The 14843-nt window shown below is 48.2% G+C and overlaps 6 protein-coding genes across 6 annotated transcripts; 3 read left to right on the top strand and 3 right to left on the bottom strand.

Annotated features, from left to right (window-relative positions):
* Positions 1-437: 437 nt before the first annotated feature.
* N7516_005392 (putative TIM barrel metal-dependent hydrolase) lies at positions 438-1427 on the top strand (the record flags this gene model as incomplete). The annotated part of the gene is made up of 1 exon (XM_057218112.1): positions 438-1427. The coding sequence occupies one exon, from the start codon at positions 438-440 to the stop codon at positions 1425-1427; it is 990 nt and encodes a 329-aa protein (XP_057079995.1).
* A 338-nt stretch (positions 1428-1765) lies between these two features.
* Positions 1766-2219, bottom strand: N7516_005391 (uncharacterized protein; the record flags this gene model as incomplete). The annotated part of the gene is made up of 3 exons (XM_057218111.1): positions 2016-2219; positions 1888-1952; positions 1766-1822 (listed from the first exon to the last, which is right to left on the bottom strand). The coding sequence occupies exons 1-3, from the start codon at positions 2185-2187 to the stop codon at positions 1766-1768; spliced, it is 294 nt and encodes a 97-aa protein (XP_057079994.1). The 5' UTR covers positions 2188-2219.
* Positions 2220-4288: 2069 nt separating this feature from the next.
* glr1 (glutathione-disulfide reductase GLR1) lies at positions 4289-6059 on the top strand (the record flags this gene model as incomplete). Its single annotated transcript, XM_057218110.1, has 3 exons — positions 4289-4668; positions 4728-5563; positions 5623-6059. 3 exons carry the CDS (start codon positions 4289-4291, stop codon positions 6057-6059), a joined length of 1653 nt encoding a protein of 550 aa, XP_057079993.1.
* Positions 6060-7468: 1409 nt separating this feature from the next.
* N7516_005389 (cobalamin-independent methionine synthase II family protein) lies at positions 7469-8780 on the top strand (the record flags this gene model as incomplete). Its single annotated transcript, XM_057218109.1, has 2 exons — positions 7469-7730; positions 7813-8780. The coding sequence occupies 2 exons, from the start codon at positions 7469-7471 to the stop codon at positions 8778-8780; spliced, it is 1230 nt and encodes a 409-aa protein (XP_057079992.1).
* A 622-nt stretch (positions 8781-9402) lies between these two features.
* Positions 9403-11225, bottom strand: pbs2 (mitogen-activated protein kinase kinase PBS2; the record flags this gene model as incomplete). The annotated part of the gene is made up of 2 exons (XM_057218108.1): positions 9403-9795; positions 9852-11225. 2 exons carry the CDS (start codon positions 11223-11225, stop codon positions 9403-9405), a joined length of 1767 nt encoding a protein of 588 aa, XP_057079991.1.
* A 1331-nt stretch (positions 11226-12556) lies between these two features.
* N7516_005387 (uncharacterized protein) lies at positions 12557-13611 on the bottom strand (the record flags this gene model as incomplete). The annotated part of the gene is made up of 5 exons (XM_057218107.1): positions 12557-12957; positions 13014-13082; positions 13135-13218; positions 13277-13353; positions 13412-13611. 5 exons carry the CDS (start codon positions 13609-13611, stop codon positions 12557-12559), a joined length of 831 nt encoding a protein of 276 aa, XP_057079990.1.
* Between the last annotated feature and the right edge of the window lie 1232 nt (positions 13612-14843).

The raw sequence follows: 14843 nt of genomic DNA, 5'->3' as shown, positions 1-14843 counted from the left end.
CAGCTCATTTAACAGGCCCAAATCGTGGCTTGAGCATTGGAAGCGACCCTTGACGGACAACTTCCGAGCTCGATTTTTCCCTACATCTGGTCACAAGCGTGCTAGGTGTTGACGGGTGGGTCGCACAAGTGCTGTACATCGTACGGAGTACTCCCTACCTATGTTGTATTGTGCTGCTCGGACACGGCCGATGAGTGCTTTTTATTTTTTAAAAAAAGAAAAAGGACGCTGCATTACAGGCACTTAGATCAACATCCACGGACGTTGAGCGGTGAAACTAGCATGTTTCTTCCTAGGTCATGTCTTAGAGTGACATCGCTTTGTTCCTCTGTGAGTATCTCCCCAGGGCTTTATTTTGGCCTTTTCCCTGTACCTCTGCCTACTCGCTTACTATTAGAGACCGGCCGCTGTCTTCATTTGTTTACTATCTATTCGGGATGCTAACCGCTACTCAGTCCAAACCCAACATCCTTCGTGGGCCTTCATCGGTATCGTTTGATGTCCTTTCCACTCGCTTAGAGCAACGGCGTTCAACACATACCCCGCCCACAAGTGTATCGCTCAAGCAGAGACTCCCTCCAAAGACCTGGGATAGCCACATGCATGTTGTGGAACCTGAGCGATTTCCTGTCTCTCCAACAGCGGTATATACACCCACCGCACATACGTTACCCGAAGCTCTCGCCTTCGGGTCCGGACTAGGTGTTGAGAATCTCGTATTTGTGCAACCGTCAGTTTACGGTACGGACAATTCATGTTTATTGGATGCCTTGCGAAAACTTGGGCCCACGCGCGGCCGAGGAATTGTCGTGGTTGACCCTGGCACCATTAAACCAGACACTTTAAACGAATGGCATACCCTCGGAGTCCGTGGACTGAGAATCAACCTTCAGTCTGTAGGGAAAACGATGGACAAGAACGAGCTAGAAGAGACCTTACTCCAACATGCTGAGATTGCCCGGCCTCTCAACTGGATCATCGAGATATATCTTCCCCTCAAGATGATCCCGATGGTCGAGTCGATCCTCCCACGACTAGGCGTGCGCATCTGTATCGATCATTTTGGCAGCCCCGAGCTCGCGTCGTGGGACGATGATGGACCGGCTTTCGACCCCTACACCCTTCATGGGTTCTCGTCCTTGATCTCCCTTCTTCGCGCAGGGGAAACATATGTTAAGATGTCTGCGCCGTATCGACTCAGCAAAGACAATCAAATACGTGACCTTCAGGCTATGGCACGCGAGTTCTTGTCTGTTGCGCCTAATCGGGTTATCTATGCCACTGATTGGCCGCACACTCGATTCTCCAGTGTTGATATCAGCCCATTCACTGAATGTTGTTTGGAATTATGCGCGGCCAGGCCGGGCCTAGCGGAGCGTTTGTTTCGAAGGAACACGGAAGAGATGCTTGGGGTAGTCTCCGATTGATGTGGCTGCATTCATCAAGCATCTTCAGTGCCGGGGATTTGGAGTTTGGCGATTCTTTTTCTATCATTGTTTGTTTACATAGCTTGACCGGTTCACTTTGTTCTGTTATTTCCTGGCCTAGTCTTTTAATGATAAATATTCTTAAACATTATAACAGATTGGGCCAGGGTCACAGGAAATCGTCATTCATCCAAGCATTAGAAGCGAAGTGTGATGATATGTTCGATGTCTATTCACTTGAAGTTGTTGACATAAAAACGCCGGGGTTGAGCTGATTTCTCATGCCGCAAAGTCATAACGCGATTGTATTCAACTATGCCTTCGTATCCCTCTCGACTCTAAACATCTTGCGCATCCTGGAAAATAACATGTCCAGTACAGATCTTCTTCGGCCCCTGAGAAAAGTAGAAGAGATCAGGTTAGCAAATCAGAGAGCTAAATTGACCGGAACAAAACTCACAATAGTATAGCAACACGCTGGCCGAGACTGATCCTCACACAGCTGAGGCTGATCCAATTGATCACCTAGGAAAAGTAGACTGTTAGACAAATCCCAGTGACCAAATATCACGATATTGTTATACATACAGTCCGTTGCCTCATTTGCCTTCGAGTTTCCCCGTGCAGGCGCCATATCACGGCAGCAGAAGGGCTGCTGAACCATGCCGGTGTCGTCCTCAGCGAAGTTACAGTGCATGTTGATCTTCTTGGCCGAGGCCAGCGACAGAATAGCAGCGAAGGCGAGGGCTGAAATGCGCATTATGGCGGTGATGATTTGGTAGCTGGTGGAAGAGAGGTTGGCGTGATATCGAGGTGATGAGAACGTGCTTGGGAAGATCGGCTCAGGTATACCCCAGGGGATGATTATTCTAGGGCAAGATTTTGTCTAATGAACTAGGACTACGAAGGAGAAAACGAGCGGCGAGATGCCTTGCTCCATTGGCCGGCAGGGCGGGTTCCTGGGTTGTGTTTTGTTTAGCCAGGTATGAAGGCCACTCATGGTTGCTTTCATTGGTAGGTTGGTATCTCCTTGCATTCTTCACTCTCCGTGAATGTGGAGGTTTTGGAGTGTTGTGGTTGACGCTCGACAGGGGCTGCTCTCTATTAAGTGGCGGAGTAAGTATAGCTAGGGATAAAGCAGTAATGTAGATCGTTGTTGTTGAGGTCAGCTGAGTGCCCTTTATGATCTCATTATGCGACCCTTGAAAATGGATACTGTCAAGGGATGTATGAGAGTTTGCCAGGTAATGATGTTCTTTACTCCGTAGATTGCAATCCATTAGGGCTATATGTATATGTATTTAGACGGATTAGACGGATTTGATACACATCATCACATCAGACTTAGAAATGCCCAGTCCACCTTATAATAATAGTAATCGGAGACCTACCGAGGCTCATGCAGGTACCACGTGTAATACCTAGGTGTTCTCACTTGCCAACCAAAGCACACAGTGTTTAATGTTCAAAATAACAGCCCACGGGGTTTAATCTTCAAATATGGTTGCCTGTCCACCGTATCAATATCAATAGTGGACTGTGAACATCCCTTTCTATTTGTTGACTGCGCAAATGCCTTCGCATGTTGAGTCAGGTGATGTTTTGTTGAGGCCCCAACGCAGTTACCTAAGCAGATAAGATAAACACACCGCCCTCCCCGGACTCTCTCTCATACTCCTGGACCCCCTCCTTTTCAGATCTCTAGACACATCACTACATCACTGTGCTATTGTACATCTTGGAAAACTATGAAACGCAACTCCTCAACACCAGCTGACATGGAACGCTCTGTCTACATTCCTCTTTGCTTCTGCCTCATCTCTTTTGCCGTTATCGCCTATACCCACTAGTCATCCGCCCGCGATAGCGTTCTGCCCCAACAGCGCCCTAGACGAGGATGAAAGGATCACCCACTGTGGTCCTGAATTCTGGAGTCTAGGATGCCTCTCCTCCCTCCGAAACAATCTTGCCTCCTATTCTCGTCTCATAACACAACATACGAGTCAATCTCCGGTTCTCACACCACCTTGAACCGTTGAAGACTGCCCCTCCGTCGCAAGCAGAATGTGACCGATAAAGTAGCAGCATTGTGTGGATTGAATGATCTACAAGTGTCATCAGGATATACTTGCTCGATCTATCTCCACACAATTATTCACCATCCTTCTTCCACGCCCTCAACTGCCGTCTAGTCCTTGGTCCAATAGACTGGCTACATATGTCACTCCGATTGGATGTTGTCACATGAAGCCAAGATATACATAGGCTCAGACTTGATGGCTTCTTCTTTTACACTCTTCACATTTTTGATACTCTCTTCCCTGTTCCTACCATACTCCGACCAACATCTTCAGATTGATAGGGCCGGGCCCTTCTCTTAGCTGAAACATCTTTCAACATTTATTGGCCTTTATTGGTTTCAATCAAATCTCGACTCAGTCCAGTGCCTCAACCCTGGCTCCTGAGTTACGAGTTGTCTGATCGATATTATTTCCTTGTGTGCTCCCTCGAGTTTGATTCTGGAGTGCTGGTCACTCTTTGTCGCTCTTTTGTGATTTTCCTATACCCATATATCATACATACGATCTACGAATTCAATAATCTTTTCATGTCAAAGGTGTAAACAAGTGTAGATCTCGAATGCAATAATAAACCCCAGTATATCGTATCACATCTCAAGATCTCAAGATCGAATGTGAGCATCTGCCTGGGTCTAGATCGGATCACGTAATCACTGCTGAGAAATCGCCCGCGGTGACGGAACGTGCATTAACAAACCCCGATATCGTCACCACTGCCGTTGTGTTTTTTCGGTTCTCTCACCTCAGCCTGTATATAATTACCCCTCTTCCCCTCTCTCCATGCTCTCCCGCTCCATCCAATCATCCCGGATTAGCTTTCGAGCCTCTTCATCTCTGACCGGGTCTTCCGTCCGTCAAATCTGTCCTGGTCCTTTGACCAATCGAACTCTGGCGACTATCAACTCTCCCCGCTTCACCCCTGCGGACTCAATTGCTGCCAACTCTCGTCTCTCCACAATCTCTCGACACTTTTCTTCGTCCTACCCTAAAAACCAACAGTCATCCAATATGGCTCCTATCGAAACCCAGCAGTATGACTACATCGTCCTCGGCGGTGGTAGTGGTGGCAGTGGAAGTGCCCGCCGTGCAGCGGGTTGGTATGGCAAGAAGACCCTAATCGTGGAAAGCGGGCGGTCTGGCGGTACCTGTGTCAACGTAGGGTGAGTACAAAGTATAACGCTGGCATACTTGATTGACGCTTTTTTCTGACAACATTTAGATGTGTCCCCAAGAAGATGACATGGAACTTTGCGACCATCAACGAGATGCTACACATTGGAAAGAGCTATGGTTACGACATCCCCGATAACATTGCTATGAACTACACCCACTTCAAGAACACCCGTGATGCCGTCATCAAGCGACTGAACGGCGCATACGAGCGCAACTGGGGTCGTGAAGGAATCGACCTCGTCCAAGGTCGTGCTGGCTTCGTCGAGCCCCACACCATTGAGGTCAATCTGGCTGATGGCTCCGGCATCGCCCGCTACACCGCACCCCACATCCTTTTGGCGACCGGTGGCCGGCCCAGCCTCCCCTCTGTGCCCGGCGCCGAGCACGGTATCACTAGTGATGGATTCTTCGAGTTGGAAGAGCTTCCCCCGAAGGTCGCCGTTGTCGGTGCTGGCTACATCGCCGTTGAGATTGCTGGTGTCCTCAACGCCGTTGATGTTGAGACTCACATGTTCATCCGCGGCGAGAACTTCCTGCGCAAGTTCGACCCTATGATCCAGAAGACTATGACTGATCGCTATGAGGCCGCTGGCGTCAATCTTCACCGCAACCACGGCGGTTTCAAGGAGGTACAACTCATCCGCGATGGTAAGGGCAAGGATCGCCTGCTCAAGCTCATTGGCCACGATGGCTCTGAGCTCGAGGTCAACGAGCTTCTCTGGGCTGTGGGTCGTGCGCCCGAGGTCGAAGACCTGCAGTTGGATATCCCTGGTGTTAAGCTGAATGCCGGCGGCCACGTCGTGGTTGACGAGTACCAGAACACCTCCGTTGAGGGTGTCTACGCTCTCGGTGATGTGACCGGTCAAGCTGAGCTGACTCCTGGTGAGTTGCCATATTCACCTTTTAATTTTTTAAAAAGATATGCTGACTGAATTCCGTAGTTGCCATTGCTGCCGGCCGCCAACTCGGTAGCCGCCTTTTCGGTCCTCCCGAGTTGAAGCACTCCAAGATCTCCTACGAGAACATTCCTACAGTCGTCTTCTCTCACCCTGAGGTCGGCTGCGTCGGTCTCACTGAGCCCGAGGCCCGCCAACGCTACGGCGATGACAAGATTAAGATCTACCACACCAAGTTCACTGCCATGTTCTACGATGTCGGCTTGTCTCCCGAGGAGAAGGCCAAGAACCCCACCGAGATGAAGATCATCTGCGCCGGTCCCCAGGAGAAGGTGGTTGGTCTGCACATCCTTGGTCTTGGTGTCGGCGAGATGCTGCAGGGCTTCGGTGTCGCTGTCAAGATGGGTGCTACTAAGCAGGACTTTGATAGCTGCGTTGCTATCCACCCTACTAGCGCCGAAGAGCTTGTGACCATGCGGTAATGCTGTTTCAGAAGGGTAAAAGAAGGGATATGTGTGAATAATAGTCTAGAATATTCCGATATTTATATGATTTTAATCTGTTCTTGACATAGTACATCCCTCAACGGAGCTAAGTGACTACATTATGATCCCCCATATGTTGATATCCCTCCATCCTCCTGTTCGACAAGTATGATGTCACATGTAAAAGAACTAGCGAGGTATATTTAGAACCAACTTAACGCAAATAAAGAAATTAAGAGAGAGACAGGGAAAACAACTGCAGACTCAAAAACTCCACCTATTATTATTGATAGTCCAGTGCCGACCTCGGGAAGGAGAGTCACCTAGGGCTTGGAGAGGCTAATAGATTTATACCCTTACACTTCTAATTGGAATCCATCGTGATGAGTAATCACACACAAACCCCATGGAGGGGCCATCTGCTAGGTGCCCCGCAGACAAGATTATCCTTTTCATCTGATCATATCTCTTTCTAAAACTTTCATCTGAACTACGGTCAATCGTCATGCTGAATACCCACACAACCCAAACAAATTGCTGGGCAAAGAGTCATATATGTAACAACATATATATACATTTGACCGCCCACGTGGACCATCCAAACCAGTAGGCGGTACAATTCTGCCCGAAAATGGGTGTTATATTGAACTTTAAGGATATCTTTTCGCCCTTCGGGGCATATGGTCAAATGAAAATATACAGAGAAGATTAGCATGGCCCCTGCACTAAGGATGACACGCTCAATCAAAGAGAAGCTACCTATTTTTTTTTTTTTTACATGTCTTTCGTTATAGAGATAGGGTGAGGTCATTTTGTCGATATAAAAAGGTATCATTTTGCTATTTCGATATTGGGAGGCACGTGCTATTCTGAACGGTCGGTGTTCGATTTACACCATGCGCGAATGCAGATCTGACTTTAAATATTTACCACTATGATATTTTATAAATTTCTATTTCGTAGTATTGAATGAATGCTAGTTGACTATCATATGACAACATTTAGTAATATATGCAAAATTTATAGTGTATGTGGGGCTTTTCTCTTTTTCGTAGCCGTGGGGGTGTCGGCAAGTTGATGTGCTGATGTCGAGGTTGAGACGAAAAGGATACATAGATTATTAGTGTATCCGCCTCTAGCGGACAGATGATGGCCAGATCCCTCTATATTTACAATATATCAAGCGAAAAGAGAGAAGATAGACCGCTACAAGTCTCCTCAAGAGCCCCATTATTGGCACCACATTAGCTGCCCCGCATACTACGAGCCTCCACATGGAGAAGAGCTGGGGAAAAGGGAGCTTGGGATGTCCCCTTTATGAAATCCATAATTTCCCCAGTTAAATCACTTTTCGTACCAAGCAATTCTCCTGCAACAAAACAGCCTTTTGCCCAGCATACAACATCATGGCGAACAAGCTTAATAAAAGCGCTCCACCCTTCCGGGCTGAGCATATGGGCTCACTACTACGTCCAGACGACTTGATTGAGGTGCGCGAGAAGATTGCCGACACCGGAATCTCCGCCGAAGCCGCCGGACTGCCTGCCATCGAACAAGAATCTGTCCGTGAAGTCGTCAAGATGCAGCAAGACCTTGGGTTTAAGGCGGTTACTTCTGGCGAGTTCAACCGCACCCGATTCTGGGGATTGATGTGGGATGAGTTCCAGGGTAAGTGATGGACATATTTATCTCCAAATACTGGAAACAAACAAGCAAGCGAAGAAAACACAAAAACTAAACCAACTCCTAGGAACAATCCGCCTCCAAAACGCCGAAGCCTCGATGTTCAGACTCTACCACCCAGACGTGGTAAGCCTAATCGAAAAAGACCACAAAGTAATGCCCGGCGACTCCGTGATCGCAGCTAGCAAGCTATCCCACAGCCCCTCAAGCTCACAGTCCAACCTACACGAACTCCGTCTTGTGCAGGCGTCGCTGCCACAGAGCGAATGGACCAATATCAAGCTGACGATGATCACGCCGGCGTGGTTCCACATGCGCTATAAGCAAGGACGGGCATACACGGCCGATGCCTATTCCAACGACGCGGAGTACTTCGCCGACGTTGCGAAGGTGTATCGTGCCGAACTGGCGTCGCTGTATGCGGCTGGACTGCGGAACGTGCAGTTTGATGATCCCGGGATGGCTTATTTTTGCTCTACGGCGTTCCGGGAGGGCTGGGAGGGTGATTCTGATAACGAGGGGTCTGTGGAGGACTTGTTGGATGCTTATATTAAGTTGTATAATGATTCACTTGTTGGATTGCCTGCTGATATGCATACGGGTATTCATCTTTGTCGGGGGAATTTTATTGGTGGGCGACACTTCTCGGAGGGATCTTATGATATCATTGCGAAGAAGTTGTTTGAGGACTTGCATGTTGATACTTTCTATTTGGAGTATGATACTGAGCGGGCTGGGGGCTTCGAGCCGCTGAGGTTCTTGCCGAAGAACAAAAATGTCGTGGTTGGGATTATCAGTACCAAGTTGCGTGATTTGGAAGATAAAGAGGCTATGAAGGAGCGTGTTTACTCGGCTGCTGATTTTGTTGCTGAAGGGTCTGGGGAGACGAGGGCGGAGGCGCTCAAGAGGGTTTGCATCAGTCCTCAATGTGGGTTCAGTACCCATGAGAGTGGATACCCTCTTCTTGTTGAACATCAGAAGAAGAAGTTGAGTCTGGTGAGGGAGATTGCGGATGAGATTTGGGGAGAGGCTTGAGAAAGGTGATTCTGCTTGAGAGATGAGTTCTTGGCCAATTTCAACAGCAACAAGATCCTCAGGGATACGTATGTATGTATGATCCGTATTCAACATGGGCTTTTTGATATATACTTATGAATAACCTACTAGCAAATCATTAAAATGGAATCGTTTCAATTGAAAGACTGATAGACTGATAGACTACAGTGACTGCATCTACGAAAATGATACCCTATCCAGAATGCTTACAAGCCCAAGTAGAGCACTTGCGTCGGAGGCATAGGAAAGTCACACATGCAGTTCAAATGCAGGAAATTCAGAAAACATCAGGTAACATGTATGAGTGTTCCTTGCGCGTGATCATGCGAAAGTCCGGGCGCAATACATTATCCCCAGTTCATTTAGAAAACCAAATGCTCGTAGATCCAGATGGAGATTTGTTGAAATAGTCTCAAATCACACGCAGGTAATGACCATGCCGGCGGTCAGACCACGTTCCAAAGGACCCCAAACGCCAGAGCGTTGAAGTTTTGGCCTGGTGGAATCAATAGAGATGCAAGTCGTGGTAAACGGCGCCTGCGCCGTGAAAGTGCCCCCGGAGAAAAGGAGGATGCAATATTTGAAATAGCTGGTGGCAGGCTCAGTCATTTTGTGACGGAGCGTGAGGATCACCCCCGGAAGAGCCTGTGCCGACCTGATCCAGCGCGACGGCATGAAGTGCTGGCTTCTCGGAAATATGTAGCAGGCCATCTTCTTTAAGTTTCATTTGCTTTTTCACCCACTCGGCCACTTCTTCATCCGCGGTCATGGCGGATGAAGCGGCATCGCCGGAGCCGGGCTCCTGAGGTGGTGGGGCGCTGTCACCACCTGACTCGGTTGGTGGCTGCATGAGAGGGGAAAGCCAAGGGTGTCGGAGTAGCATGTTGTAAGTTGGTCGGTTTTTCGGGTTCTTATCGAGACAGGCCCGGACGAACGCGTGTGCTGGTTCAGAGAATCCCTCGGGTAGTGTTGGAGGATCTCCATGGACGATAGCCTAAAATGGACAGAGTTAAAATGTTGAACTTGGAAAACCATTATCAGAGTACTCACGTGTAACTGGCTGAAAATGTTGTTGAATGTTTCCGGTGGGTATGGGTATCGGCCCATAGCGCATTCGATGATGGACAAGCCTAAACTCCAAACATCGCTCTGCACGCTGTATGTACCGGCACTCGGCGCTCCCGACTGTTGCATTCCGCCTCCTGCGATCCGTTCCGGTGCCATATAACTCTGGCAACCAATATTGGTTTTCGCAATACTAGAGACCAGATTTCCGCTGACACCAAAGTCGCAGATCTTGACTTGACCCTTGCTGTTGACAAGGACATTGGTTGGCTTCACATCGCGGTGGATAATATTGTGGTCCTCCTTCAGTGATTTCAATCCCATGATGGTGGATAGAGCCACCTTCCGTAGAATGTTCTCAGGAAGACCGCCTTCGTAGAGCTTGTCGATCGAGCCGCCATCCATGAACTCGACACACATATAGACGGCGCCTTCCTGGAAAAAGGCTCCATAGAAATCAATGATGAATGGAGATATACAGCGGTGCAGAATGTCCAACTCCATAATGATTTGTGCAAACTTGGCTTCGTCCAATTCCAAGCGAATTTCCTTCATGGCCATGACCACGCCTGAGAGTTCATTCGATCCAGAATCTGGACTCGGTTCATCGTGGCCTGAAGGACGACTGACAATGCCACCCAACCCTAGACCAGGCTTTCGCAGATGCGGGCGAGAGTGTCGAACCTTATAGACCGTTCCGTAATTACCCTTGCCCAACTCTTCCAAGCGATCAACTTCATCCAAAGAGATCTTGAAGCTGTGGCCCGACGAGAATTCCACACCACCTCCGTGTAGCAGAGCTTTGTTTTTGAAGTTCAGAGTGCCCTCTTTCGTGTCAATGAACTCGGAGTATTTGCTGAAGGCAGACTCCCCATTTGGTTCGCCCTGCTTTTGATCTGTACCTGCTGCAGGAGTGGGAGGACCAGTGATATCCGATAGCTTGAGGCCCGGATTTATGCGCTTCGGTTTCGCTCCGGACGGAGGCGACTTAGCGCCAGGGACAGTGGGGGAGGGGAAAGGGGAAGATGACCAATTTTGAGGATTGGGCTGCGGAGCACCTTGGCGGGATAACGAGAATGCCTTCATTTTTTCCAGAATGTCTTGATTTAATACACCGGTCCCTTGTGAACTCATCGATGGCTTGGGGTGTGGCGAAGTCCCAACACCCCGGCGCGCAGCATTGACCTGACCTAGGTGTGTAGATGAGGCAGATAACCCGGTTCCCGAAGATTCGCGGGAGGGAAGGACAACGGGGTTGGAGGTCTGTCGGGGAAACAGAGGAGCCGTGGGATCGCTAGGGGAGGGAGCATCGGCTTCAGGCGCGACATCCTCAGGGGCGAGGTCTCGTTCATCAGTCATGGCGAGATGAAGGTGGGCTATCGGGGGACGAAGTTGAGCCGACACCAATGGCCGGTGTGATTGCTGTAATTATGCCGTTTTGGACTTGGCTGCACCGGATGGTAGCGCTATGGTAGAAAAGAAAGAAAAGAAAAAAAACCAGGCGAAAGCAAAGATGACAAGCGAAAGCGAAAAAGGGTGATCTAGCGGAGGGAGAAATGAGGGGCAGAAATAGGTGAAATCGCAATGTGAAGTCACTTCGGGTCGCGATAGAACGTGGGGAAACCCGATTTCAATACGGCGTATTGTATATTTCTAGTATTTTCTGTTATTTTCTGTTATTTTCTGGTATTTTCTAATATACTCGGTCTTTTTCTTTCTATCTCTCGAAATCTATACATAGAACATCTTGATATACTATATCTACAGATATTTCTTCATTTCCACATTTTACCATCTATACTTGCTTTCTCTCTCTATTATTTGTTGTATATTCAAGGAATTCAATCTTCAACCGGGCCGCTACACCAGCCAATCACATGACGCCAATCAACTAAAAGCAGGTTTTCTCCGTTTTATCCCCCTAAGTCTGCCGTGTTTCAATTGAAAAAGTGGCTTCATTTGATAAGGTGTAGCTGACGACAACCTGCATCCTTATTATTGTTTACCCGATTTTTCTATGTCTTTTGACGCCCCATTCGAACGACCACGCCAAGACGTTTCCCGGGTCTGACAACCCCAGTTGTGGAACGGCATTGGAAGCCAAAGTACCCTTTTGAGACGGGATCCAGTTGACGGGGGTTAGGGATTGCGCCAAGACAGGGGTACTTTGAGATCATTGTGCCAACACGGTACTCTCGGACGTGCTGGCCCTGCACCTCATTGCGAGTCGTTGACTCATCCTACTCCACTGTTCTCCCGGACATGGCCGGTTGTTGGCTCGGATAAGCGGTCCCATCACCCCGGGGCCGACAGGACTCGGGGCCTTGTTTCCAAGTTGAGGAAACAGCTGAACCTGAAGCACGTTCCTTCGACCCGGGATGAGATAAGGTTCGATTGGTCAATCTACTTTAATTTACATAGTACACCGCGTTCAGTATACCTATCGCTACTATTGCGATCAAATAGATGAAGGTATCGAAATTGTACCTGGAAACAGACGGCTTGACATAGCGGGGCAAAACGCCTTGGGGCACGCAGTGTCCCCATTCGAGGTCTGAGCCCGACATTGAAATCGCCTTACCGAAATTTATCTTTAAATCACATGTTTCCTTCAATCTGTGGTTGACATTCTTATTCAAAATTGGTATGATTCGAGCGTCTGAATCTTATCATCCAATGTGTCCGAATATTCATGGCAAGACATATCCACCGTCGATAAGTACATCACTTCCGGTCATATAGCTAGATGCATCACTGGCGAGGTACAGATACAATCCCTTGATTTCCTTCACGTGGCCTTGCCTTCCAAGTGACGACATGCGATATGCCTCCTGGAGGGCTGAGGGGCCGGCTCCCATCTTCGTATCGAAGAAGCCTGGCGAGACAATGTTGACTCTCGCAAAATCCCGCCACTCACGGGCAAGTGATTTTCCAAAGTGAGTGACGTACGCTTTGGTCGCATTGTAGACAGGCTGGTCAGTAGGAACGTTGACAATGTGTGCGCTCATACTCGAGGTAATAATGAGATTGCCATGTCCTTGCCGTGCGAATACCTCGCCAGCATACTTAGAACAATACACAATGCCGTCAACTAATTCTCTGTTAATACCACGATCCTTCATTTTGTTAAAAGAACAGATTTCATACCATTCACGGACATCTGCTTCCTGTACTCTTCCAGAGTCTGTTCCAAGATAGGCTTCGAGATCGCCATGCCTTCTCTAAATCAGCTGTCTGTCATACATCGAGATCGCCGCGAGAAACTAACCTGCATTGGCAATGAACACATCAATCTTGCCGAAATCTGTCACGACCTTTGTTATCGCCTGGGATACTTGAATGGACTCCGAAACTGCAGACCAAAGCTTAGCATTCTGGCACCTTCTTGATGGACATTAAGCTCCGCTTACCATCAACCTTGTAAGCGAAAGCCTTTATACCATGTTCCTTTGCCAGGACCTGGGCTTTCTCAATGGCGACGTCATTTCTGTTAACATGGTTAACCGATTACACGTAAGACAGATATCGAATAGAGGAATACCTACGAATTATACCACAAGGCAACATGAGCACCAGCTTCGGCCATAGACTGTGCTATGGCATGACCAAGTCCGTCGGCAGCCCCGGTAACAACCACCACCTTTCTGTTCATTTTGAACTGCTCCAAAACATTTGAAGGCGTATCCGGGAATGGACGAGGAAATCCCTCCCGGTTTTGAGCGCAGTCTTCAGTGCTCATAGACATATTGGATATTTTGTGTAGTGGTTGAGGTTTCAAAAGGATGATGGGATAACCCCTCTTTATAAAGCATCCAATGTGGTGTCTCCGTTGACCCACCATCGGTGCAGTGTTGGCCGAGACGATCTAGGGCCGAGCATTACGTTGTATACGTGTGACCTCAATATTTCAATTAATTTAGGCTATGAGCAACATTACTAGTTATATGTGTATGGAACTCCTTACCTATTTTGCGTAAAAGTTGATCCATGCACAGAGAAATTGTATTCGACATTGACAGGAATGGTTTTGAGGATAAAGATCATCCGGGAGCATCTTCTTCCTCTCAACCTGCTTGATCACTAGTTTGTCTTTCAGAGGATTGTAACGGATAATTGAACACCGACCCCAGTTCCTAGTCAGCCGTAATATACGATTAACGAGTTTAAAAACCCTAAAACCCCCTGGTGGTTGCTTTGAGGTCCGGCATTTGATGGATTTGGTTGTCTGATAATAGAAGACATGGCAATATCAGTTGACTTCTTAAAAGAAAAGCATAACTGTATACCTGATATGTCACTGATTCGTTAAGCCAACTCGTTGAGATAACTCCATGAGTTGACAGAGCACCAAGGGAGGGAAGGGTAAAACTGCTATTTGCATTGCTGCTAGTTGGACGATAGCAGGAGAGAAAATCTATATGTACAGGGAAATAAGGACCTACAAACGGAAGGGAGCTAGCCTCAGGCCACCACTACAAACAGGACTTCTGTACATCCGTGGCCAACCTTTGAAGCATCCATATTAGTATTCTCCTCCGTGCCTCTTCCTTTGGTCCCCCGTCGCTTAGGCTTTCACGTCTTGAGCCATGCAACCCATCCGAAGAAGAGAGTTCATGTCGCTCGTTGAACAAACCAAGCCAAGCGCCTAATGATATACGTATAATCAATGTTCCATGTTGCGCTAAGGATAGTTACTACAACGGCATGTCTTTCCAATCTAGCTACATAGATAAGACATAGGTAATTGTAGTCGGCGCAGGTGTAGGGGTAGCCCTCGGTGAGTGTTTTATTGCAACGCTTGGTGGGCTGCCCGTATCACCGGCCGATGGAACACGAGCATCGTCTGGCGGCTCAGACGGCATGCACTGCAGCCCAATTCAGCTCACAGCAGGCTAGTCAATAGAGGGGATTTATTGGCAATCTGGAATGAATGAATATTTTCGTAGTCTGTAGAGGTCTGGCCCAACTTAAAGTTGT

Source organism: Penicillium verrucosum (assembly GCF_028828655.1).
Source record: "Penicillium verrucosum strain IBT 35672 chromosome Unknown utg000001l_segment0_segment0, whole genome shotgun sequence".
Lineage (NCBI taxonomy): Eukaryota > Fungi > Ascomycota > Eurotiomycetes > Eurotiales > Aspergillaceae > Penicillium > Penicillium verrucosum.
The sequence above is the reverse complement of the archived record's forward strand: the minus strand, read 5'-3'. Positions and strand labels throughout refer to the sequence as shown.